The sequence below is a fragment of the Zalophus californianus genome, chromosome 13 (genome assembly GCF_009762305.2).
Source record: "Zalophus californianus isolate mZalCal1 chromosome 13, mZalCal1.pri.v2, whole genome shotgun sequence".
NCBI classification, from domain to species: Eukaryota; Metazoa; Chordata; class Mammalia; order Carnivora; family Otariidae; genus Zalophus; species Zalophus californianus.
The window spans coordinates 80,929,942-80,955,889 of NC_045607.1; the positions used below are offsets into that span (position 1 = coordinate 80,929,942).

The window sequence follows — 25,948 nt, forward strand, 5'->3', positions numbered from 1 at the left end:
TGTCCTTGTTTTTCTCTATCAAGCCTTTTAAGTAAACAGCATCAAATGAGTTTCTTCACATTAACTTCTGATTCATAGACCAGGTGACCTCCACTTCCTGATTTATTCTTTCGGTCTACTGTCAAGTTGCCATCACATAATGTTTTCTGGAAAGAACAGGCAAACTTACCGTCTTTAGTGCAGTTTTGGGTATTTGACGGGTGCTCATCATTTACCCCCTTGCTTCCTCCTCAAACATTTGCTTCTGTCTCTTCAGTTCCTGCACTGCCCTTTCTCGGAGCTTCCCTACTTGGGAAAAGAGGTTCAGGCTTTCCTGAAAATGAGTGTTTTCAGCCAGAGCATCCACAATTTCCCTCAGAAGTTGTTCTACGTTCTTCTGAGATGCTTATAAGACCTTGTTGGCATCGGTCACTAGGGAGTGGCAGGATTGTGATGCATTTTCAAGTGGTTTTTCTGTCCTTGAAGTCAAGCAGTCAGCACTGCATGCAATGAAAGCTTAGGGGGTTTGCTTTTGTCTTCTTTTGGAACAAGGTCTACCCTATCCTTAAGTGAAGATGCTAACCTGCTGGGATATTTACTAACTGCTGCCAAACTCAGTGTGCGTGATTCAGAGGACTGGCCCCCTCCTTGGATGACTCAGGGGCTCCAGCAGCCTCTCGTGGACTTTTCAGTATCCTTCAGACCGAGCAGAGAATCTCTTACTAGCTCTTTTCTCTCCTTAAAGTGGGTTGGTTCTTTTCTGGAACAACAATCAGGGCAGCTTATACCAGAGTCTCCCAGAGAGACCCGAGGACACTTAGGCCTGGCCCAAGCATTCCTACGCCAGCACCAGGGCACTGAGCAGTGCCCCAGGACTGGCTGGGGAGATGTCACGTGGCCTTCGTCAGGCCCCACATGACTCCAAAGGGGCTGCTGCTGTGTCTCTGGTTGCCAGTATCCTGTGGGCCACAACTGACCCAAATAGGTGACTGGTAGACAGGAGAGGCCATCAGGGGGCTGGAGGTCAGGTTCTATTAAATGGTGCTCTCTGATTTGGGTCTGCTTCCTGCACAAACAAAGTGATATTCTTTGTCCATGGCCATTTGCACACGTGGAAAACACTGATTGCAGCCAGAGGAAACCAGCCGTGAGCTCTGAGCACTCCAGACCTGACCTAACACCGCAGGACACTGGAGAGGTCAAAGTGGTGCCATGTCATTACCCATTCTCGGCTCACGAGAAGGCCAGGGCATAATAACAGGGCTTGCGGCAGTAGAGACTCCTGGTCCCACACCCCCAGGGAGGCTTAGTCTCCTGGGTTCAAGTTTCCTTTGGCAGCAGGAACACCTGACCCTGCCTACAAAGGTCACAGGGGTCTCCCTCCCCTGGAAGCTTCCCACCTGGTTTTTGTTCGGTCAATCCAGGTGGGTAGGGGCAGAGCCCTGAAAGGCCTCAACAAGGGTGGTAACTAACAGCCCTGGATTTCAGTATCAGAATGGCTGTGCGTCAACAGTGGGTGAATTTTCAGTGGAGCCAGTGTGCCCCTTTCCATCCATGTATTTCTGGATCAGGGAGGCTCTCCTCCACTGGAGACTTAAGCCAGGCTACTTCTATCAAGTGACTGTACCATCTTTAGCTCATGGTTCCTAAGGTTGTCCCCCAGTTTTTCTCCATTCCATGAAGTCCCCCTGGAGAGGGAACAGGTTCTTGTTTTGATTACACTTGCCGCCATTTACTTCTTCTCCTGGTATCCCACCTGGGACTCTGCCATGAGTGACTTGTCCCTAGTACCTTTACTGGAGGGAAGCTAGAGGACCGTGAGTGGAGGCTGGTCTGGGGCCCCAGAGGGCACCAGGTTCGGGCCCCAGGTGCCCCTATGGATGTGGAGGAGCAGGCTTGGGCTGGGGACGTGGCCAAATTCCTGGTGAAGTGATAGTTTCTTTGTTTATCCTTCAGTCCTTTATTTAAGAAGACAGTTTATAACCTGTTCCTAAAGAATTCAGCCATAGTGAGGGGAAAAGAGATGAGAAGGATGTTAGTCTCGGCTCTTTGATTTGCAAGCAACAGAAACAAAGCTGGCAGGAGCTTGAGCCGCTGGGGAGTACTGAGGTAGCCCACAAAAGGGCAGAGCGGTAGATACCATGGCAGCCCTGGGGTCTCCGGTTGGCTCAGGCAGCACGGGAGCTCCTCCATCTCCAGTCCCAGAGTCAGGAAAAGGCCTCTCTGGGTGTTTATGGGCAGGATTCACTCTCTCAGGTTTCTCCTTGTGGCAGGAACATGGCTGCCGGCATCTCTTTCCCCACCAGCTGGGGTGTAGCTCTGCACTGTGTGCTCATCACATATTTGCCCAATGAACAGGTAAAGGACCCTTGTTGCACACGAAGCTCCTAGTTCTGGACTCAGTGGGTGACACGTCTTCTCTCTTCACTTTTCATGCCTCTGATCCCACCTGGTCCTTTTCTTCACCAGGATGGCCCTCTTCACTACACCGATTCCTGCCCTCACCAAGGTACTTGTTCATAATACAGTTGGGAGGCCTTGTGCAGACCCACTGATCAGAGTCTCTAGGAAGAAGGGCCTGGAAACCTTCACTTTGAATCAACACCGCTGGTGACTCTTATGGTCAATGGATTAGTCCACCTCAACATTATCATGCTTTTTTTAGAGGTCAAGTTCTTTATGATGACTGTGGTTGCTAATGCTGAGTGCTCCTTTTGGAATACCCTTTTGAGAATCTTCACATGGAAAAGAAGTTCCTGTTCTTCATAGTTCAGATATCACTTCCTCTGTGACACCTTCACCACTAGACTTTGCCCTCTGTTTTCCCTGCCCACCATATACCCAACACACCCTAGCTTGCCCCCTGAGCACTCCATACATCTGTCATGGCCTTAATATATTGACTTCTCTACATATTTCTCTCACCTACCATCCCAGGTTGAGTTCCTCTAAGAGATGAATGTTGTTTTTAACCCTCAAAACTGGGCCATGTGCCTGGTATCTGGTGTGCATTTACTAAAATATCACTTGAATGAACATGGTCTAAAATGTAACAACTTCATGATCAGCAAATTAAACATTACTTAATAGGCTGTTATTTATGCTTCCTACAGATACGGATTTCTGTCTTTTTTAAAAGAAACAATTCATTAACCTTCAGTATTCAATTTTACCAACACATGAAAGGCATAAGAGAACAGCTCTGTACATTTCAGGGCAATTTCACTGATTAACTGCAATTTCTGTTAGAAGCCATCATGCCACGTGAAATGGTCTACAGTACCACAAACTATCTTTAGTGAAGACTTTTTATGCATTTATGTTGACTTCTTTCTCATTTTTATCTGGGCAGTAATTTTACAAGGAACATGAGGATTTTGTACAAGTTATACATAATGGGTTTTCTCCCCCTATAGGTTATAATAAACCAACTGGCAAGAGAGGGCAGAGTTGTCCTAGACATAAAAAAAAAAAAAAAAAAATCTGTCCCTGAGCTGAACACAACAACAAACACAAACACCCGAAACCCCACAGCTTCTCTTTCACATCCATATGCCCGAGTCATCGCTGTGTGGTTTTACTTGGATGCAGACATCCAAGACATGTTCATGATGCTGAAGGGTTGGTGGTACTTACATAAATTAATCCAGAATATGTAATTGGCCAAGACTGATTCATCTTTCACAGCTCTGCCAGGAGAAAAATGTGCATGAATTTTGAAAGGAGTGTGTGCACTGCTTTTTCTGAGCCTCTGAAATTCTCCTTTGAAATAGCAAAAGTCTCTTATTTCCTTTTTTTAAAAAAGATTTTATTTATTTATTTGAGAGAGAGAGAGAGAGAGAGAGAGAGAGAGCACATGGTCGGGGGAGTGTCAGAGGAAGAAGCAGACTTCCTGCTGAGCAGGAAGCCTGATGTTGGACTCGATCCTGGGACTCCAGGATCATGACCTGAACCGAAAGCAGTCGCCCAACCAACTGAGCCACCCAGGCGCCCCATCATTTCCTCATCTATCGATTTGGTTTATATGCTTCAGTGGATCTCAAAGTGCTTTCCAAGCACAAAGCCATCCTTGGGTTTGTTCTCAACCTCAGGTGGCAGTGGAATCAACTTTTGCAGGAAAAACGAAAAACAAAACCCCCCACCAAAGCTGCTTAAAGTCTCTCAAATGCTCTAGGAAGCAAAGTTAGCAATTAAAAAACAAGAGTAAAACTCGTCCTCAGATTATTCACTTATGCGCTGTGGCTTTTTCGGACATAAGTAAAACAAAATCTGATTTGGAGACAGTCCAAGATTAGGACAGAAATTAATTTCACAGTGAAGCTACAAGTTTCAGTTTCAAGCAAATATTTGTCATTAGAATGAATGATAATCTTTCCAGGGACTTTATTTCTAGTATGTTGGATTTTTCTACTATGACTTTGAGCTCTCTTTCTACAGATGGGGAACGAATGTTTGCTTATTTCCTTGTCAGGGTGGGCAGAGTCCAGGCAATCAAGGAGGGCTCAAGGGGCCTGCAAAACTCCATGTTTACTGTTCATATTTTCTTTATCACTTCTTATGTTTAGGTAAAAATTTTTTTTTTCCTGAGTTACCATGGAAAGATTTCCCACTAAAGTTTCTCCCATATTTTTTTAGCGACCTCTCTTCCCATCCCGAAATATAGATTCAATCAATATAGAAGCATGGAAAACCCAAGAAGTATGACAAATCTAATGTAATTTTACAAAGATGGTGGAGGCAGGCTTGATGGTGAAAGGGGATGGTCCAAATTCGTGAAAAAAATTTAATTATACTCTAAAAGAATGTTTTATCACTTTAAAGAACAGAGAATACTTCCCTTAACCCATTTAATTTTTTTTCTCTTATCCCATTTTAAAACAGGATTAATAAAAAAACCCGGGGCACCTGGGTGGCTCAGTCGTTAAGCGTCTGCCTTCAGCTCAGGTCATGATCCCGGGGTCCTGGGATTGAGCCCCGCATTGGGCTCAGGAAGCCAGCTTCTCCCTCTCCCACTCCCTCTGCTTGTGTTCCTGCTCTCGCTGTGTCTCTCTCTGTCAAATAAATAAATAAAATCTTTAAAAAATTAAAAAAAAAAACCCAAACCCAAAACCTGCTCCTATTGGTGACAATACCTAGCAGTTCTGTTCTTTAACTGAGTGGCCTCCGCATGCAGTCCTAAAACAGCCTACTACAGGTCCTATTTTGCTACTAGCAAGTATTTTTGTATCTAAACCTTATTTTATTTAAATGACTAATTTAGTACCATGCAATAATTTGCACATGCCTGTTAATTAACTATTACAGAACTCCGTGCCCACAGTTACAAATTAGGCACACATTTTTGCTAGATTACACATCTGAGAATTCTCTTCCAGGTCTTTTGACTAAGTTGTTCTTCAGGAGAGAAAAAAGATGCGTAGTGGGTTGCTCAGAACATTGAAGGTGAATTTATAGACCAAATCTTCTACTACCTTTTTTTAAAGATTTTATTTATTTATTTATTTGAGAGAGAGCATGCGCACGCACACTCGAGAAAGAACATGAGCGGGGGGGGAGGGCAGAGGGAGAAGCAGACTCCCCACTGAGCAGGGAGCCCGATGCAAGGACTTGATCCCAGGACCCCAAGATCATGACCTGAGCCAAAGGCAGACATTTAACTGACTGAGCTACGCAGGTGTCCTTTGTGAACTAATTCTTGATGTTAAAGTGCATCTCTTACTCTGGGTTGTGACTTTAGAAAATATGAAATTTAACTATGCTGAAATCAAAAGCAATAACAATCTGATTCTACAGGGCTGGTGTTAGAGCTTAATTTTTTAAAGTTATGTATATTGTCTATCATAAAATGGAAGATACATGTTGGCCCATGGCTAAATATTCTATTTTTTTAAATTCATGTTAAAAGGAGAAACTCATTGTAAGATTAATCTCCCTTCTGTCAGAATGATAGAACTCACAACAACAAAAAGAATGTAAACACAAAATCTCATTTATTTTTGTCTGAAGCACAAAGGAGCTCACTCAGCACATGAACAGGAAGCAAATCATACAAATATTGAATAAAAATGTCCCCATGAATACACACATATATAGCCTTAAGGGCAGCAATCAGGAGTTTAACATACAATGTAAGGTGGTTTTTGATACAGAATGCTTTCTGACAGGCTTTTGAACAGGAAATAAACAGGTAAATCAATGCCCCGTGACATCTGTTCCTCAAGCACCCCCTGGACACTGAAAGCCGTCTTGGAATTTACACTAAGTTCCATCACTGGCCTGTTCAAGTTTTGCATTTCCGTAAATTTGGACCAGATTTACAGACTAACCCCTCAGCTCTTGACCTTCGGGGCTGTGGGCGGGAAAGGGAGAGGCTGGGCGGGGAAACATGCATGGGGTCCAATGTTAGGGCTTTCCAGGAGTGTCTGTTCATGTGTGCACTTCTTTCTACACTTTTCCTTTAGAGACACTGGAAAGGGTCAGGGTCCAAAATCATACCTAAAGGGGCTAGGTAGATCTGAAGTTGCAGATATCTCTTCTAAGTCTTAAAAAAGAAAGAAAACTTAAAAATTTGTGTACAATCCACGTAATTTGAAAATTATCTCAAGACATTGCCATGACACATTTCTTAGTCTACTTTTTAAAAACTCAGAATGCTCCTCTTAGACGTGTGAATGTGTCCAGTAGTGGCATCAGCTTTAAAAAATGGACAATGGAAAGATGTCCACTAGGCTACAGAAGCATCCAGTTCTAGATACCTTCCGTGTACGCACAAGGTGGAATGGATACAACGTGCCTTCCAGCTTGCCTTGAAAGCTTTCTATGTGTGTAGTTCTGAGGTGGGAAGATTAAAAATAGGAAGAGTCTGGAGGGGAGTGAAGATTCAAAATACGTTGCCTCTGTGACATCTCAGCTGTAGTTGCCAACAGGGATACTCAAGGGCACAGTTCAAAATCAGCTAAGCATAATGGGAATGTTTCCAACCACTTTCCTCCCCTTGCCATGCAGAATTCTCAGGGAAGTGAAAAAGAGATTCAGTGGGGTTCAATGCTCACAATAGTAACTTAGAAAGACCTCCTCCCGGCATGAAGGGAGCTAGGTCCAAGATATTCTCTTGGATTCTAGAACCTTCGACAATGAAATCAGAGAAGGAGCTGCTAAAGGACACAGAGTCTCAGTCTCAGGTTACGATTACCAGGACAACCTCTCAGGTCCTAATCCCATGTTCCATTCCCTTTTGGATATTAAATTCACTTAAGCCGATTAGCCTGCTTTTGTGTTCTGTTGTAGAAAATATCCTTTAAACGGAGGACTGTCAGCACTATTAACTCAGTTTTTACCTGTTAAAGTGTATTCCATTAAAAAATACCATGAAACCCGAGGCAAACAGTGCAGGGCGAGGTGAGGGGGCTGATAAGAAGCGTTCACTCTTTCTTTCCTGTCAGAGAGCAAAATATTCGAACATAAAGTGACAAATAGGGTTGGCTTGAAATACCGCCTCTCCACAATTCAGAAAGTCAAGCCACATTAGGCCAAGCCAACGTTTCAAAGTGTAGAGCATCTGACCACATGTACGGCCAATGCCTGCAATATTGCACAAAGCCGACCAACATTCAGGACCGCTGCACCTGGAGCCACGAAAACACTTAAGTTCTAAGAGACACAGGGAGAGCGAACTACACATAAACATTTCAACACGTTCTATTTTTACTAGAAAAGATAGTCAGGTCTTAACACACTCCCAGGGCTAAATGTAATGTTTGACAGACTGGTTGTAGATGGCCACTCTTCTTGCTGAGGCCGTGACTATTTATATACACTGCATGTGAATCTTTCATCTAAATGAAAACTGATGCTCAACATCAACACGTACATCCTTCAGGAAGGGACAAATGCAGGATCTTGCAAAGGCTGGGAATACAGCTGCTGCCTATGGGATGATCTCACATCTTATCCAAATTCTTAAGCCCACTCCTGTGGGTTAGATGCCAGGTAACCATGTTCCTTTGGCCCCTGGAAGCTGAATTTACTAAGTTACTTAATATCCCACAACACAAACTGTTTGTGTGTTTTAAATAAGATCAAATTATGTGTCAACTATATTCAAATAAGAAAAATTCTTAAAAAAATGAAAATAAGACCAAAATTGTGTTCTATCATTAGGTGTTGTGTGCACACAATCAAATCTATAAGTGTTTCCACCAGGAAAAACAGAAAACAAAATGTGGGCAAGTGACTGCTGATTTAGCATAACTAATTGAGGATAAATTTATAGTACAAAAGGGGGAATTTTGTTCTTAGCTCTGTAAGTACGGAGTTAGCTATATTATATTACAGAAAGTTCTCTACTCTAAGGTAAATTATAAGGAGTCACACTTAAGCCCTAGGTGTGAGTATTATGATATATTAAGAAAATCTATTCCTTTTCCACGTTGGTTTTATAGTATTTGAAATTAAATGAGAAAACTGTAGTATTTAAACGACATTCACATTAATACTTCTTCAGAGTTTATCAAAAAATCAATTTGCTTTTAATTGTAGGTTATGGGAAAGCACACTGTACTAGGAAGCATAAAAATACTCTTTGCTTTGTGTAATGTTCCTAGATGTCTAGTGCAGATTAAGTCCTATTAATATAAACATTAAGTGGGACATGTACATAGTTTTCATTATCCTAAAATTCCAATGTCCTGAAAATTATTAGGAATTAAAAAGACAATAGGATAAAATTGAAAAATGGAGTGCTTTCAGTAAGCAGGGTTTAAAGATTTTTAATAATGTTTTTAACTGAGTTTGTCTTTCATTTTAAAGTTCTACCAGATTGAGATCTGAGGATGAAATTTTCAGCAACCACAGCATACCTCTTGGGGAGACTACAACATTGCCGTGAAACCCTTCCTTTTAGTATTGATAGCTCCTGGCTGCCCAGCACGTGCCCCAGTTTATGAAGACTCCAGTCTACACAACGGTGGAGTATGGAATTTGTTTCCTTTCTAATAACACTGAAGCAATAATAAATCACACAGTTATACATTAAGGTGATTCTGAAATACACAAAAATACCACGATTTGTGCCATGTAGTTATGTGAATAATATTCCTAAGAGACTTTAAATCTTTAACACCCAACCTCTGTCAAACACTTTGAAGCACAGAACTATATTAAGAAAGCATGTAGCATTCAATTTCTGACATTTCATCCCCAAAGAAAGCAAAGCACAACAACAACATGTCTCTGAAATGCAAATTCCATTAAGTGCAAATTTCCAGAACGCAAGGTCAATCTAGAAACACATTTTGAAATTCAACAAGTTCTCTTCTGAAATTAATATGCTCAGTACATAATTTTCAAAGATAATCTGAAGTGATTTTCCAATGTGTGTTCATAGTCTAACTTTTTCTCCCTCATAAAAATATATTCACTGGTTCATCTTCCATTTTCTGAATTTCACATTTATTAGCTCAAAATATCTAGCTGTACAGGAATATCTTTTCTCTCCACATTTCCAAGTATGAAATCGATTTGACTTAAATCTCATAATAAGAACACCACCAGGAATAACATTCCCTTATGTTTGAGCTTAAAGTAAATCCAAACAGCTCAAAAGGGAGAAATTTTGAATCCTCCCAACCAGAGAGTTGGGAATTAGCGTGACTTCCTTCAAACGATTTGTCAAGTGAATACTGTAACTAGACACAGAAAGAGATAGTCATCCCAAGAACAACATACTATTTTTGGACTTTCTAACTTGGCCTGGGCACAAGGGAGACGCAGAACCACGTGATCCCAGGAGAACTCGTAGAGGCCGAAGGTCTTACACTGAGCTTGAAAAGGGGACCACCTGCTTTCCACCCACATAAACCTCCTCAATATTTCGGTCATCTCCTGAAAGAAAAATGAAGGAATCATTCATAAAGTGTTTTTATGTCAATAGGTATTTTTTTAAAAGATTTATTTATTTGAGAGAGAGAGTGAGTGTGAGTGAGGGTTGGGGCAGAGGGGGAAGCAGATGCCCCACTAAGTGTGGAGCCCAAGCCGGGGCTTGATCCCACGACTGACCAGACGGGAGATCATGATCTGAGCTGGAACCAAGAGTCCCACACCCAAGTGACTGAGCCACCCAGGCGCCCCTATGTCAATAAGTAGTTTCATTGCCACGAGGAGGGATTTAAAAACAAATACCACTTCTTAGAAGGAAAATACAGGAAGCTGCCTTTTTTTCTCTCACACTGTTCATAATCTGGACAAGGGGACATGACCAAGAGAAAGTGCTATATCAAATTGGAGGATTAGGGTCTGAATTCTGCACCGAAGGCGGAAATCACGGAAAGTTGAGTTGACTTTCCGTGGGCAGCACTTTCAGCTGGAGAGGTTTGCATTTCCGGCCCTGAGAGTAAAGGAAATACTTATCTTTACACCCCAGAATCATACTCAGCATGGTGAGATGGAGGGCCGGCAGGAAAGGAGCTCTAGAAATGGCACCTGCATCTCTCTCATCTCCAGTTCACCCCGGACTCAGAGCTCCCCGATCAAGCGGGAGGCAAAGTAGAATCTTCCATACTATTTATTTCTCTCTCTCAGTGGATGGAATTAAATGTGAGTACACGTTAAAACACACACACACACACACACACACACACACACACACACACACACACACACACACACACACACACCAAACCTGGGTGGTTAGACTCCACCACAAACTTATCACAAATGCAACGTGGTAGGGCGGAATGGGGTGGGTGTACAGAGTGAATGGGGGAGGAAGGGACACAGATGGCCTCTTCCCCTGCACCTGCCATTCCTCAGCTTTGGATTTATCTTCCAGAGGAGCCTGGGCATTTCCAATAGTGCCTTTAAATGGGCTTGATGCTGAGGAATGTTAAAATAGTACATCAAATGAAATGGTCACGCATAGAGTAGTTTAACCTACAGGGCCACACATACAGGGAGCTGTACCCAAGAAAGAGACAAGGAAAGATTTTATTTAGCACAGAGACATATATCCACCTACCTAGGTAGAGGAACTTCTGGATGACAGCCTAAAATGCAAAATAAAGTAATAATAAGAAAAAATAATTCTGTGCATTTAGAAGAGTAAATTCACAGCCAGTAGGGGTTGGCAAAGCACAGACATATAAATTTATTTCTCAGAGGCAAAATCTACTTCCATTAATGAAAAAGAAATGGGCTTCTTGTCGTCAAATACATTCAAATATATAAATATATTCAAAATACAAGTTTTTGTCAGTACCACTATTCTTAACATTTTGTTGACAAATTATAATAATTTGAAAAGGATCTACTTTCCCTTTTAAGAAAACCCTGTCTTCCCTTAAAATGTTTCCATTTCTATTTTTTTTCCTATGGTGACTGCTTCATGAAAAAGAAGCCTTTTGATGAAATTTGTTTTACTTACTTCAGACGTCTCACCAACCAAATCCCCAGAAAACAAGTCAATGGGAGAGTCAGATGCTTTGGGGTTGATCAGGAGGGCATCGAATTCCTTGCCCACTTCAAAGTTTCCAATCTCTTTATCCAGCCCCAGGGCTACAGGGTGGAATAAATTAGTAAACAGTCAGTATCTGGAGCCATCAGATGGTGAAAATGTCCCCGTTTGCAAGGACAGATTCTGCCAACATATTACTAGAAAAAAAAATGTATCTTAACATGAAGCAGAGAAGCTCTCTCATTCTAAGAGATCCTAAAACATTGTCACACAGAAAGCAGAATAAGCACATGGAAAGCAAAATCTGAGAATAAAAACAGGTCCCCTCATCACCACGATCTCTAATTCAGATGGTGTCTATTTCAGCTTTATTTGTGCTCTTCACAGTCCAGCTGGCCTATGATTTCCATTCATCCCTCTAAGAAACATGACAATTGACATAATGTCTTCTTTTTCCCTCCTATTCTCCGCCAACACTCCAACTCTTTTCGTTGCCCTTTTTGTTCTATGAAACAGCTGACAGGATCTATTTTCATGGCAGTGAAATGAACCTCAAATAAATAAGAAGTATCCTTTTGCATCTGTGCCAATGCAGAGCTAACCATCCGAAGTTTCTTAGTTTAAATCCTCTGAATGGAGAAAATTCACTTCTGAAAGTAAATAGGTCCTCATAACTCAAGAGTGCCAATGCTTTAGAAAGCAGACCAACTGTTCGGTAACCTCAGAGACTTTCTGGTTGCCAGAGAAGAATGGTTTTCTAAAATGGGCATAGGTCGATATTATCTATTGGCTTGATCCATCTCATAGCGAGAACTCAAGTTCCACGAATATCGGATGTCAGGAAAGAACATCTGTCATTTTTATGATTTAGTTTTAGAAGATGGCAGTAGTTGGCTTTCCTAGTCAATAAAAGTATTATATCTAAAGCTCCTTAAAGCCTATAATCTGAGTGCACACTGAGCTACCAAAAGGAAGCATGTATAAAAGGAAGGCCAACTGGAGTGCAGCATTATTTATTTGAATTTTTACACGTGTTGATTGAATTCTGTCACCATCAAGATATAGTCCAACATGAAAGTACTGGATCAGGTATCTCTGTTAGACACTATCTGGTATGTTCTCTTTCTCTGTATGGATATCCAGCAGCCTTTTGGCAGTTCCCCAAGCACTGATTAAGAAATCCGACTTGTTCTTAAAAGATTGTTTAAAGGGCAACTCTTTTATTCTCAGAAAAGAACAAGATTTTTTAGCTAAAGAATTCCTTTAGGAAGACAGGGGTGCAAAAGTAATTAGAAAATGTTAAAGGCAGTTAGGTGACTCCTACTAATTGTGTGGGAAGGACTGAATGTAATAGAAAATCACTGGACATTCTCTCCTCCTTTGCCAATTACAATTTTTTGCCTTTGATAGAGAAGCATAACAAAATATAAGTTTTTAATGACTGTATTCAACATAAAATTGTTGTGTGTTTAACAGGTCAGATAACCAGGTTCATTTGCCAGAGTTTTGATGGTACATATAAACTAAGTGAGCTAATTGTTCGAACCTGGAAGGTCAGTCAGGCGCTAACCAAATAAAGACACAATTGCTTTTACGAATTTGTAAATTGGTCTAAATTCAGATTATCGCAGAAAGGCCCAGTAGGGCTGGTAAGCAATTCAGATGCATTTCAGGAAATGCAGTTTTGCTGCCTTTGGAGCAGATGTCCCTGTGAAGGGGATTTATGCACATCTTGATCTTGAGAGTGAATGGAAAGGCTCTGACAAGCTGGGGAGATGCCACAATTTAAACAGCGATCCATTCATCTCATTTCACTCATAGTCTCACAGAGACATGAGCTAAGGAGAAGAAATTCCATCACAGTAAGCTCAGTGGCCCAGAAAATAGATTTAAAAGCTACACAGCAAGACAGACATGATTTGGTAAGCACCCCATGCCAGCTCGATCTCATACAGGATCCTGACGAAGCACCTCACAGGGAGCCTAGAATAAAAAAGGCACTTAAGTACAATCCATTTGCACCATGAAAATCAGATGTCAGCCAACAATACAAACAGGGAGGGGTGGGGATGGTGAACTTAAAAAAATGGATGATTTAAAACTTGGAACTTTAAAAAATGAAACCATAAGACTTAGGAAAATGCAAAGAGTATGACCCCTGCTAGAAATGTTCTCTATGGCATTCATCATAGCCCAGAACATTCAAAGAGCCAGAAGGTTTCTCTTCCCAGGGTACTCTCAGCTTCTATCGTCGTCCATTTCTAAGACCCCAGGTATCTATCATAAATCTCTCTCTCTGTATCTATACTGTCTCTATTTTGATATTTTTATTTCTCACTAGCTACCTGAGGTTTCATGCTGTGTTTACCGTCATCCATCCAGATTACACCAAAATACGAAAGTGCCTGCAAGCAAGACAATTACCGATTTCTATTTTTTCCCTAAAACTATGGTTACAGGCGAGAACTGGAAAAAGCTGATGAACCGTATTTACATATCAACCAACTACACTTTTACATCTTTTTCCTTTTAAAGAGCTTTGGGTAATTAGTATCCTTAAATATAGCAACAAAAGGCATAGTTTAAACTGGGATTTCCAGAGGAAGATAACACAGTGGAAGGGCAGGGACCTGCACTCTGGCATCAGATTTTCTGGATTCAAATCATGGCACTCTGTAGCTTGACAACTGTGTACGCCTCTCTCAGGTGCCTTGCGGGTAAGGGGGATGAGTAGCAGTGGCTGTAAGGATGGAGTCAGGACACAGAAAGCATGACCCATAGTGCCTCTTACCTGGCAAGAGTTAAGTCTTGGCTATTATTTTTACTATTACTTTGAATATCATTACTATCATCCCTCAGGGCAACAGAGAACGTGTTACTCGACTCAGTGGGGGGAAAACTGATTATTTTAAGGAACTCACGTACATGTGACCATTGCAAATATCCATTAAAGTGCTTAATATAATTGTGTGTTGAACGTGTCCTCTGCCAAAGACAGGGGACTTGCTGAAGAAAGGATACCTCTACCACATGTCTGAACATTACCCACTAAATTTGGGGTATGGTATTTGAGATGCAACATTGGGGTGTGAATGTGGGATGCCTGCTGATGCCACTCTCGCAAGCCTTCATACTGCTTCCAAGGACGCAGACTGGCGTGGTTGTACACTGTTCAAGAAGGAGATAAAATGGTCATTACCTTGGCTGCCTCCAAGAGTAGCTAGTCTGAAGACCTCTTTGAGAGTGAGGCTTTTCTCGTTGATCTTATTAATTAAAAGGATATTGGAAACCATCACCGCTCTTCTGATTGCATCAAGCATGGAAGCTGAATAACCACCAGCCACATCTATGGTAGATAAAATAAAGCCACAACAGTAACCTTATTTGATAAATGGAATATTAGGTGTATGCGGTTGGTTTCTGGTTTTTGGTGACCGATATTCAGTCTGTAATACACTTCCAAGAAAAGATCTTATCTAGACACAGAATAGACACAGACTAACGGTTGAAAGAATTCAAAACCTGCAATTAGTATCAAATGATTTTTAAATGTATTCATTTCCTAGGGTCGCTACAACAAATTACTACAAATGCGGTGCTTAAAATAGTATAAATCTATTCTTTCAGAGTTTTGGGCAGAAGTCTTAAAAGTGTTGGCAAGGTCATGATCCCAACAAAGGTTCTAGGGAAGAATCTTTCCTTGCTGCTTTCAGTTTCTGGAGGCTCCTGCAGTTCCTTGGCTTACCGCAATGTAGCTACAGTGTCCGCCCTGCCGTCAAAGGGCCTTCTCTCTGTCTACATGCCGTTCATTTTCTGTCTTGTAGGGACATTCATCATTGGATTTACGGCCTGCCCTAATTCAGAATGACTTCATCTTGAGATCGTTACCTTAATGTAAAGGTAAAGATCTGCAAAGACCTTTATTCCAGATAAGGTCACATTTACGTTATTCAGCAGACATCTTTGGGGGTGGGGGATGAGGAAGGGTGCACACAATTCAACCCAGTGCAACCAAATGGTTAATAAAGTTAAGAGAAGAAAACTCTTATCTCTGGATATTCCCTGAACTCTCACAGAAATATGCCTGCATAGTTATGAAGATAATGGCTAACATGAGATTTAAAACAAGCTCACAGTTCTATGCCCTTAAAAACTCATCCTAGCTCTATTCTAACCCAGATGAAGACTTAGGGAATTAAAAGCTACTTCTTTATGATAATTTTTCAGGGAGAGATTTTAGAATGGACTATGTTTTTTTTGTTGTTGTTGTTGTTTAAATTTTTTATTGTTATGTTAATCACCATACAGTACCTCATTAGTTTTTGATGTAGTGTTCCGTGATTCATTGTTTGTGCATAACACCCAGTGCTCCATGCAGAACGTGCCCTCTTGAATACCCATCACCAGGCTAACCCATCCCCCCACCCCCTCCCCTCTAGAACCCTCAGTTTGTTTTTCAGAGTCCATCGTCTCTCATGGTTTGTCTCCCCCTCCGATTTACTCCCCTTCTAGAATGGACTATGTTTATATTTTTTTGTGGTGGTGGTTGTTGTCTATTGACTATTTTTTTGAGAACAGTTTAAGGTTCATAGCCTGATAACTTTTTTAAGGTGTTACTTTTAACATTGTACATATGCTCTCTTAAGATACATTTTTGAGTTTTGCTTTCATTTTTTAAATTCTTTTACAACTTTTTAAATCTTATTTCTATTTTAACTGACTTAGCCTTCCCTGATATGCTGTTGTCCCATCACTTCCCTAGGCCTTGGCCCATTGTTTTGTCTCATAACTCATTGAATGCTGTAGATTTTCAAGTAATTTTTTCCAAGAGTTCATGGGCAGAAATATTTTCCAAAACTTTGTACATCGGAGAATTTTGTTGCCTTCGCACATGAGGGAGAATCTCGTCCAATATAATATTCTTGAGTAACAATTATTTGGCTCCAAATTCTTCCTTGTTCTTGCTATTTTTCATGCCAGCAAAAACACCCTAAACCAAACTGGTTTTTAATTGTTTTACTGATAACTGACTTTTTTCCCTGCCTCAGTATTTAAGGACTTTTTTCCTTTTTCTTTGTAATTCCAGTATCTTGCCGATTATAATTTAGCCTAGAACAGGGTAAATTCTTTGAATATGATACACAGTTCTTTCTTAAGCTCAGAAAAGATTTATCCTTCACAACTTCTCTTTGACTTGTTCTGGATCCTGGGTCAGGAAAACCCCCTGTGTTGGTGTTATTCTTTCTATGCTCCATGTGGATCATTCTCAAACACCCCCTTTGATCTTTGATCAATGTTGTTTTCCACATCACTGATTTAATTTTCTGCAATAGTTCTATTTCTCATAGCTTCCTAAAATGGTTTGTTATTTTTAAACTGAAATATAATTAAGATAACATAAAATGCTCAGGTGTCTAGTTTGATGAATGCTAATAATTGTACATAGCCATTTAACTACCTTTCAGAAAGACAAGATATTAAACATTTCCATTGCTCCAGCAAGCTCTCTCTCGGCCCTTTCCAGTCAATTCCCCTCCTCTCCCCATCCCCAACCCTTGGCAACCACTTTCTGATTTCTATCAATAATGTTAGCTCTACTCGTCCCTAGGTTTCATGCATCTGGAGACATACCACATGTGCTCTTTTGTGCCTGGCTTTTTTCACTTAACCAAATATTTTTAGATTTACCTTTGTTTCACATAGATCAGTGGTTCCTACTTTCTTGAATGCTGAGTGGCACTCCACTCTATGAATATGCCACAGTTTGCTTATCCATTCCCCTGTCTGCAGGATTTTGAATTGTTTCCAGTTAGGGGCTATTATAAATACAGCTGGTATAAACATTCGTGTACAATTCTTTCTGCAAACATATGTGCTCATTTCTCTAGGGTAAATAGCCCAAAATGGAATTACTGGGTCATATGTAGATGAATCTTTAACTTTATAAGAAATAGCCAAAAAGTTTTCCAAAGTGGTTATAAAATTTACCCTCCCTCCAGTCATGTAGGATTGTCTACATGCTTCTCACTTTTTTTCCCCCAGTTTTCTTCTTTCACTTAAAAAATTTCTTTTTCCATCACAACTTGTGGTCTTTTCATAGTACCATGTCTTCTTATACTCCAAGGGTGATGGCAATTTTCTGAGATTTTCTTCTAGATCCTGAAGTAGATCATTTTCAGAGATAAGCTCATCTTCTTTTTTTTTTTTTTTTTTTTTTGAGAGAGAGAGTGCACACATGTGCATGAGTAGGGAGGGGGGCAGAGGGAGAGAGAGAATCTTAAGCAGCCTCCATGCCCAGCATGGAGCCCAATGTGAGGCTCGATCTCAGGACCTTGAGATCATGACCTAAGCTGAAATCAAGAGTTGGACGCTTAACTGAGTGAGCCACCCAGGTGCCCCTCATTCCTTTGATATGACTTTCTTCTGTTTTGCAATATTTTTGTTAAGCTTCATGTGGGCTTTTCCTATCTAATAGTTGAGAAAGTCCAGATCTGCCTCCACTTGTTATAGACAGGGTGAAAAAACCACTTTTGGACCTGCTCTCTGCCCATAGTATGAGGTTAAATGATCTTCTGAAGCCTACAGGGGATGGGCAGGTTGATACATAAAGGTCATGCTTCAAAAAGAGTGGAACATAGTGGGGCTATTGCAACAGAGACTATGTAAAATGCAACAGCATTCTCCCAATTCATAAGTGAATATATCATATTTGATCAAAACTTTGGTCAATACACCAACATTGCTCTTTCCCTTTAAACCAATCTTGATTGACTAGTGCAATGTGCAAATATGTGCTAACCATTTTGCATGCATTTTTTTCTCATTTAAGCCTCAAAACAAGCTTATTAGACATAGTTATAACCGTTGTTACTGTTACAGAAATTAGGGAAATGAAGTCTTAGAAAATTAAGGAAATTTGCTCAAAGTCTTACAGCTAATAAGTGACAAAGCTTTACCTAAATATTTTATCCATCACTATCCAACCCAAAGTCAAGAACTGGAAGTTATGTGATGAACTTAAATCATGGAGACCAAAATCCTAGAAAATTGGAAAGCAATACCTACCTGATTTTTGGCTGTCTATAAAATTTTTCATTAACGGACTAGTGTGTAAAAAATTCTTGGCCATGTTTTTTCGTATTCATTAAAGCTTTTCTGTGAAGGTAAAATAACTACCTTAACACCTGTGACTATATCCAGGTATTACCACAGTCTCAATGATTGAAGACTTAAATAAGAACTTTTTTTAAATCGTAATTCTTTTGCTCATATAAAACTGGGGAGAACATCTAATCTAGCACACCTCTTTAAAAATAATAATTCACTTTGTTTTATTGTATATCTTAGCAATACTGCTGGTATAAAGTAACTGAGACGTGAGTTATTGCAGAAAATGATGACAACCATCATCATCAATATGCATGATGCAATAAGTATCAGGAAGACAAATGCATGAGGAATGGAAAATAAATCCTTGTGCCCCACACCCATTAAAAAAAATTTTTAGTTTATTCACACACAGTAATAAAAGGTTCACAGGGGATATGCCTAGACATTTGGGCCTGTCTCATACTTTCAAAGTGAGGAGCACTGCACACAGGAAAAACAATTAAAATGTATTGTGCGGGGGGGTGGGGGGGGAAACACCACTAATTCATCAGCCACCTAGAATGTCCTTCAACACGGCAAACAACAGACTGCCTGTGGGAACTGGAATCTCATTTTGGGCAACACTGCTCAAAATCAAAGCAAGTTCTTACTATATCTCAAAGTTCTCACTGCTGGCATAGACTGAATCTCTGCTCCCTATGGCAAGGTCAACTAATTTTCTTTTGAGACAGTATTTGTGATGACACAGTTATCAAAAACTAAAACCATACAAATCCAAACCATCAAAACCCAGCCAGAAGGACAAAACAAAAGGGGAAGAAAAATCAAGGAGTTTAAAAAAAAAAAAACAACAAACCAACAACAACAAAACCAAAAAAACAATAAACCTCTACAGCACCTTAGAAGGACTTACCTTTTATCACCCAATCTCTGAACACTAAGTGAGGATAATGGCCTTCAGGAGATTAGCATCATAAAAACTTCTCCCTTTGCATACATTTTCTTACTGCTGCCAACCCACCATTTTATTAGCTCGAGATAGTACTCCCAGATAAGAAAACTAATTTTTTAAACTGTTACCTGAAACTTAGTCACATCATAAAGTTATGCACTTACTCGACCACTTTGACTATGTCCAAATAGCAAAATACTGACCTGTACCCAGCCCTATTTTCACTTCATGTTTCAGGACTTCTAGCACATTGAGAAAGCCGCTGCTGAGCCTGTAGAGAGAGGAGACGTCAGGACGAGGAGACGCATGTGTTTCCAACAAAAAAGGACACCAGCAATAAGGATGGTGATTTCACTAAAATTGTGTTTTCTGTCGTAACAGCTCTCATGTTGACACAAACACATTGGCCAAATCAGATCATCTGAGTCCCGGAGTGAAAAAACGATCATAAAGGAGCTTTACTCCTTGGGTTGAGGTTAATCTCAGGAGGGTACAAAGCAGCAAGAAACAGAAGGAAAATGGGATCATTTGTAAGGAAAAATAAATGAAGAAATTCAATCTTGCCATTCATGCAAAAATCTATTGGTCTTCAGTGCTGTTTTGTTTTAACAAACTCATCCTTCTATGTTCAGAAGTAGAAATTATAAAGCATTGTCTTTCCTCTCTGTCTGGGATACTTTGTTACCCAAATGAGTAGTGCCTTGCAAAATCAAAGAAAGAGGGTATTACTGGGAAAGGGGGTGCAGGCTGATGAGTCAGGACAGTTCACAGGACCACAGCAGCTAGGAGAGAACGTTCCAGGCTGAATTCCGGACATGACGACCCTGAGCTTACTAGATGTGCTGCCTTTCTAGAGAAACAAGGGAAAACTAAAGCGTTCCTTAGAAGTCTGAGAAGAGGCCAAGGTCACCATGGTCTCCTTGAAGATGCATGTTAACTAACCATCGTCAAATCCCCAGTGCACGTGCAATAAACCTTTCAAAGTTGTTGGAGCCAGAATAGCAGTGACCATCTAAACAGAAACGTATCCATGAAGAAATGTAACTTCCAACCTCAATTTGCAAAGCTGGATCATATTTTAATTTAGATATTGTGTAACTAACCCACGGGATGTTAAATCCTTTCCCCGTCAGGTCGCTAGACCATAGTTATGGTCACTGGCCATGCACAGGAAGATTCCCTGTCATGTGTGACTACTTTATGTCTGAAAACCAGAAGGCTCTGGAACCTCTCAAAACACACCAGAAATATAGCTCTTTGGTTCTCATGTGTTTCCTATACCACCTCTGACACATACCCTTTTTTGCAGTCAACTCCCTAGACTTCCAGCTGCCCGCACCTCCAGCCCTACCTCGCGGCTCTTTCCCCATCACAGAGCCTACTCTGCCCTTGTTTGGGGAAGGTCGGGGGTTCAAGGGAACTGATACCTCTTGACCTCACCCAGCAGCCCTCCACAAATAACTGACAGTGTGTGGGAATGACGATCCCCACTGCCTCACTCCTGAGGCAGAATGACTTTGAGGTCTGTTTTGTACATCGGTTCCCTGAGCTTTCTGGAAGAATTAAACTCCAGGAGCCCACAATGGTAAGCTGCTTGATGATGTGCTCTTACTGATGTCCTTCCCTTTTCTGTCTTACCAACCAACCTCCAGAGGTCACCTTCAAATAAACTACTTGTACATGAATTGTCTCATGGTCCGCTTCTGCAAGAACTCAAAACAGGAGAGGATACAAAATAATCCTCAAAAAAAACCACTAAAATCTAGCAGAACCTAAATTCGCTGAATGAATATTATGAATGATCCATCTCAACCTGCCTCTAAGTGGGAGGAGCTCTATTCTGGATCAATTAGCACCAGAAATGAGATCCCTTCTGCATCGAATCCTGGAGCATGGATTCCTAACCTAGCATCCATGGATCAGTATCACAGGATCTATGAATTCCCTGAAATTAGATGTAACATTTCTGTATCTGTGAGCTTTTTTCTGAAAATACAGGCCATAATTTTCATCCGACTCACTTATGGATCTACGACCTTGCAAAGGGTTAAAAACTAATTATAAATAAAGCTTTGCATTCTGGGGAATTACAACAGGACGCGGTCTCTCCCATGTGAACTGGCATCCTGTAGGATCCAGCAGCATGATTTATATTGTGGGGTGTCGGCTTACGGCAGCACTGCTCCTTCTCCTGACCGCAGAGTATGCAAAGTCAGTACCCTCTCCCTGGACTGCCTGCCTGGCCTATTGCGTTCCTGCGGTCCTTGGCTGCAAACCCCGAGATGCTGTAGGTTTTGAACTCTTTCTGTTATATTTCCTACTGTCCCATTTTGGGCAAATGCAGAAATTTGAAGAGATGCTGTGTTCTTCAAATGCATACTCTGCAAAAAGTATCCTCTTTTGTGTGCTCTTTCTCCCCACCGAGCACAGGTAAGCCTCTGTGCGTCTGTCTGGTTCCTGTCCCAGTCAGACAGAACTCTCGAAGAGGGACATTGGAGGCCTGACTGAGAAAACAGAGGTATTTGGGCTGCTAATTCGCAACCCAAATGCTCATCACCGACCGACCGGTTATTGCCTACTTACGATAAGTTAGAATTGGGGCAATGCGAGATCGCTGCTCCTCGCTCCTTGAACACCTGCAGCTCTTCTGTGGAAAGGTAGCACCCATGCGCCATCACTGTCTGGAGAGAAGAGTATCCTATGTGGAGTTTACCCCTTAAAAAATGTTTCCCTTAGTCTTGACTCACAGCAAGATGTTACAGGTACAGATTGAAGCAGTGACTTATCTGTGAGCATCTTCACAAGAGCACTTATGATTACTTGGATGTATAAAATCCCTGTGTACAAGTTACCCCTCAAAAAAGGCCTGTAGCGGGGCGCCTGGGTGGCTCAGTCGTCAAGCGTCTGCCTTCGGCTCAGGTCACGGTCCCAGGGTCCTGGGATCGAGCCCTGCATCGGGCTCCCTTCTCCGCGGGAAGCCTGCTTCTCCCTCTCCCACTCCCCCTGCTCGTGTTCCCTCTCTCGCTCTGTCTCTCTCTGTCAAATAAATAAATAAAATCTTTAAAAAAAAAAAAAAGGGCCTGTAGAAACACTGGATTACACAAGTCTCAGCCAATATTTCTTTTTTTCTATAAAATAACAAGGGTCCAGGTGATCGACAGGATAGAATATCCAACCAGCTCAAAGATACGACACAGCCTTCATCTCTGCTTTAGAAAAAACCAAGTTACTTCATTTTCGAATTCTACCTGGTGAGCAACTGGTGGGGCTGAGCTTGTTCCCATCTCAGTCAGACTTTGTAGAAGTAAGTTTCCTTTGTCAGCACATGGAAGCTGTGGGCGTAATCCTGGAAAGAGGTGTTCTGTATTTCTGCTCCTAGTTGAATACAGACACCGATGCTCTTTTTTGTTGTTGTTGTTGTTGTTGTTGTTTTAAAGATTTTATTTATTTGACAGAGACATAGCGAGAGCAGGAACACAAGCAGGGGCAGAAGGAGAGGGAGAGGCAGGCTCCCCGCGGAGCAGGGAGCCCAATGCGGGGCTCGATCCCAGGACCCCGGGACCATGACCTGAGCCAAAGGCAGACGCTTAACGACTGAGCCACCCAGTCGCCCCCCGATGCTCTTGATACATAAAACCAAATAATCTTTATTTATCTATTTTTAAGTCTTTTTTAAATTGGAGTATAGTTGACACAACCAAATAAACTGTTTTATCACCTATATTTACATTTTCACAAAAATTAGGAAATATAATATTTTATATGCATTAATTTGGAAGATAAAATTGACCCAAGAAGGCAGGCACTGCCCACATACAACACTTCCCTGTTTAGTCCTGGTAATATTTGTGGGTTTTCCTGAAAAGGATTTAAGTCTTTCTCATGGTATACATACAATGTATTATTACTCAGCAATAACAAAACATGAGATCATTTACAACAACACGGATGGACCTCGAGGGCATTATGCTAAGTGAAATAAGTCAGACAGAGAAAGACAAATACCATATGATTTCACTCATATGTGGAATCTAAAACAAAGAAAAATTAGCAAGCAAACAAACAGAAGCAGAATCAGACCTGTAAACACGGAAAACAAACATGGTTGCCAGAAGGGAAGGTGTGGGGGGGACGGGACAAAATGGGGGAAGGGGAGAGGGAGACACGCGCTTCCAGTGATGGAATGAATAAGTCATGGGACTAAAAGGCCCATCCTAGGAAATAGAGTCAATGGTAATAGGTTGTATGGTGACAGATGGTAGCCACCCTTGTGAGCATAGCGTAACATAGGAAAGTTGAATCGCTATGTTGTACACCTGAAACTCAATGTAACAGTGTGTGTCAACTCCACTCAAATGAAAAAAATTAAAATTAAAAAAAGGCTTTACTCTTTCAAAATTCTTTTTCCTTCAGTTCAAAACCTGTTTCCAGATAGCTTTCTCCTTTGGGAGGCACAGTTCAGTGACCAAGGATTACTAATAAAATAAAATTTTCCCAAACTCTGTGCAAATAAAATTAACATGCAAATGGCAGGTTAATTTATTATTCACATGGAAATATATGTAGAGGATGAAAATTACAGTGTAGCATTTACAAGATCTATGTAGAGTATTAACCTTTCAAATTAGTCCTATTCAGCCTTCCGTTCACAGTCCCGAAGAATTTATTTGCTGCAGTATGTTCAACTCTCCATGAAGTTTGTACAATTCATTGAAGGTCAAGGCCAAGGGGTATATTGTTGTAATGAAGTGTCTCCTCACTATATTAATTTTAATGTGAAATTATTTAATTATGAAAGTATTATACACTCTTTTTTTTAAAAAGCAATACCACAGTGTTTAAAAATAAAAGAGTAAAGGGCGCCTGGGTGGCTCAGTTGGTTAAGCGACTGCCTTCAGCTCAGGTCATGATCCTGGCGTCCCGGGATCGAGTCCCACATCGGGCTCCCTGCTCAGCGGGGAGTCTGCTTCTCCCTCTGACCCTCTTCCCTCTCATGCTCCCATTCTCTCATTCTCTCTCTCTCTCAAATAAATAAATAAAATCTTAAAAAAAAAAAAAAGAGGAAAAAGTCCCCTGTTTTCTCCCTCAGGAGGATCACATTTAACAGTCAATGTTTGTATTCCAGATAATTATTTTTTTTTTAAGAGACAGAGAGAGAGAGAGAGAGAAAGAGTGCATAAGTGGGGAGGAGCAGAGGAAAAAGGAGAGAGAGAATCCCAAGCAGGCTCCATACTCAGCGCAGAGCCTGATGCGGGGCTTGATCCCAAGACCCCGAGACCGTGACCTGAGCCCCACCCAGCACCCCTCCAGAAATTTTTTCTAAATGAGCATGCACCCACATACATCAAACAATACCATATTAACATTCTTCCTTGTAAGCCTGTATACATCATTCTTGTGAAAGCTGGATACAATTTTAATTATGGATGTTCTGTAATCTAAACAATCACCCACTGATAGACATTTCCTAACTTGCACATTAATTAACATTCTTATTCATATTCCTTACAGAATGGATCCTTAGAAATGCATCTGCTAACTCAAGGGAATGCACATTTACGTTCTAATGGATACTGACAAAATGTCTTTGGACCAAATGACATTCCCATCCTCAAAGAAGCCTTGAGATTTATTTACTGGGATGAAACTGCAGGCCGATTTTTAACTATATACCCACGCATGAGCATCCTCTGAGCTTTACTCTAGTTTGGGAAATGCACAGATGTTGGAGAAGTCTGAAGATTACCATTGAGATTTTATTTTATTATTTCATTTTTTTCCCACTGCCCCCCCAATTACAAAGATTTTAAAATGTAGATAAATATGCCCTACTCGACACAGATTATGTCATGATATGCAATGTACCTTATTTGTCAGAAGATTGTTTCTATCATACACATCTGTGTAGTTTTTATAATCGGGAAATAGGTTCTTCACAGCTTCAACTTCATTGACAGTTTCACTTATATGGCTCTACAAGAAAATAAATAATACTTGCAATTTTCTAATGTGAAATACCATTAGAAATTATACTTCCTACCCCAAAATGATAAGGATGGTTTCTACTTGCCTATGTAAGACAACAAAGATGCTACATGTGTTGTATTGAAAACAGTTATACATATTATATATAATATCACACCTATATGAAAAAGAAACGATGAACGTGAACATGATAGTTACATGAATATGTAATGTTCTAGCCCTAACCTTGACCCATGTTATATTCTTTCTATAGCAAGTATGTACGTGAAGACAGTACTTGAACCTAGCTATTTGTGGCAACTTGCCTCTTTTGATATTGGCCATTTAAGAGAAGAGCTTCATAGCCATAAAAGGACAGACAGCATGGTTCACTCATACGAAAACTGGAATTTGAACAAGGAGAAATGAATGTCAGCTCAAGTTCTGAGCCTACTTATGTTTCAGTAGGGTGAGTCAGGTCTTCCCTTTGGGTC

At 40.8% G+C, this 25,948-nt stretch overlaps 1 protein-coding gene across 5 annotated transcripts in view; it reads right to left on the reverse strand.

The window, feature by feature from the left end:
* Positions 1 to 5,950: 5,950 nt before the first annotated feature.
* The window catches only part of GDA (guanine deaminase), a 71,645-nt gene continuing 51,647 nt past the window's right edge, over positions 5,951 to 25,948 (reverse strand). For 3 of the 5 annotated variants that reach the window (XM_027614969.2, XM_027614968.2, XM_027614972.2), the window contains 7 exons: positions 25,356 to 25,463; positions 22,074 to 22,171; positions 19,694 to 19,761; positions 14,628 to 14,774; positions 11,399 to 11,529; positions 10,994 to 11,021; positions 5,951 to 9,861 (listed from right to left, as the gene is read on the reverse strand). In XM_027614969.2, the coding sequence (XP_027470770.1) occupies positions 9,791 to 9,861; positions 10,994 to 11,021; positions 11,399 to 11,529; positions 14,628 to 14,774; positions 19,694 to 19,761; positions 22,074 to 22,171; positions 25,356 to 25,463 (651 nt within the window). In that variant the 3' untranslated portion in view covers positions 5,951 to 9,790. Of the gene's footprint in view, positions 9,862 to 10,993; positions 11,022 to 11,398; positions 11,530 to 13,358; positions 13,412 to 14,627; positions 14,775 to 19,693; positions 19,762 to 22,073; positions 22,172 to 25,355; positions 25,464 to 25,948 lie in introns of those variants that run through there. The other 2 variants (XM_027614970.2, XM_027614971.2) reach the window with 2 other exon arrangements.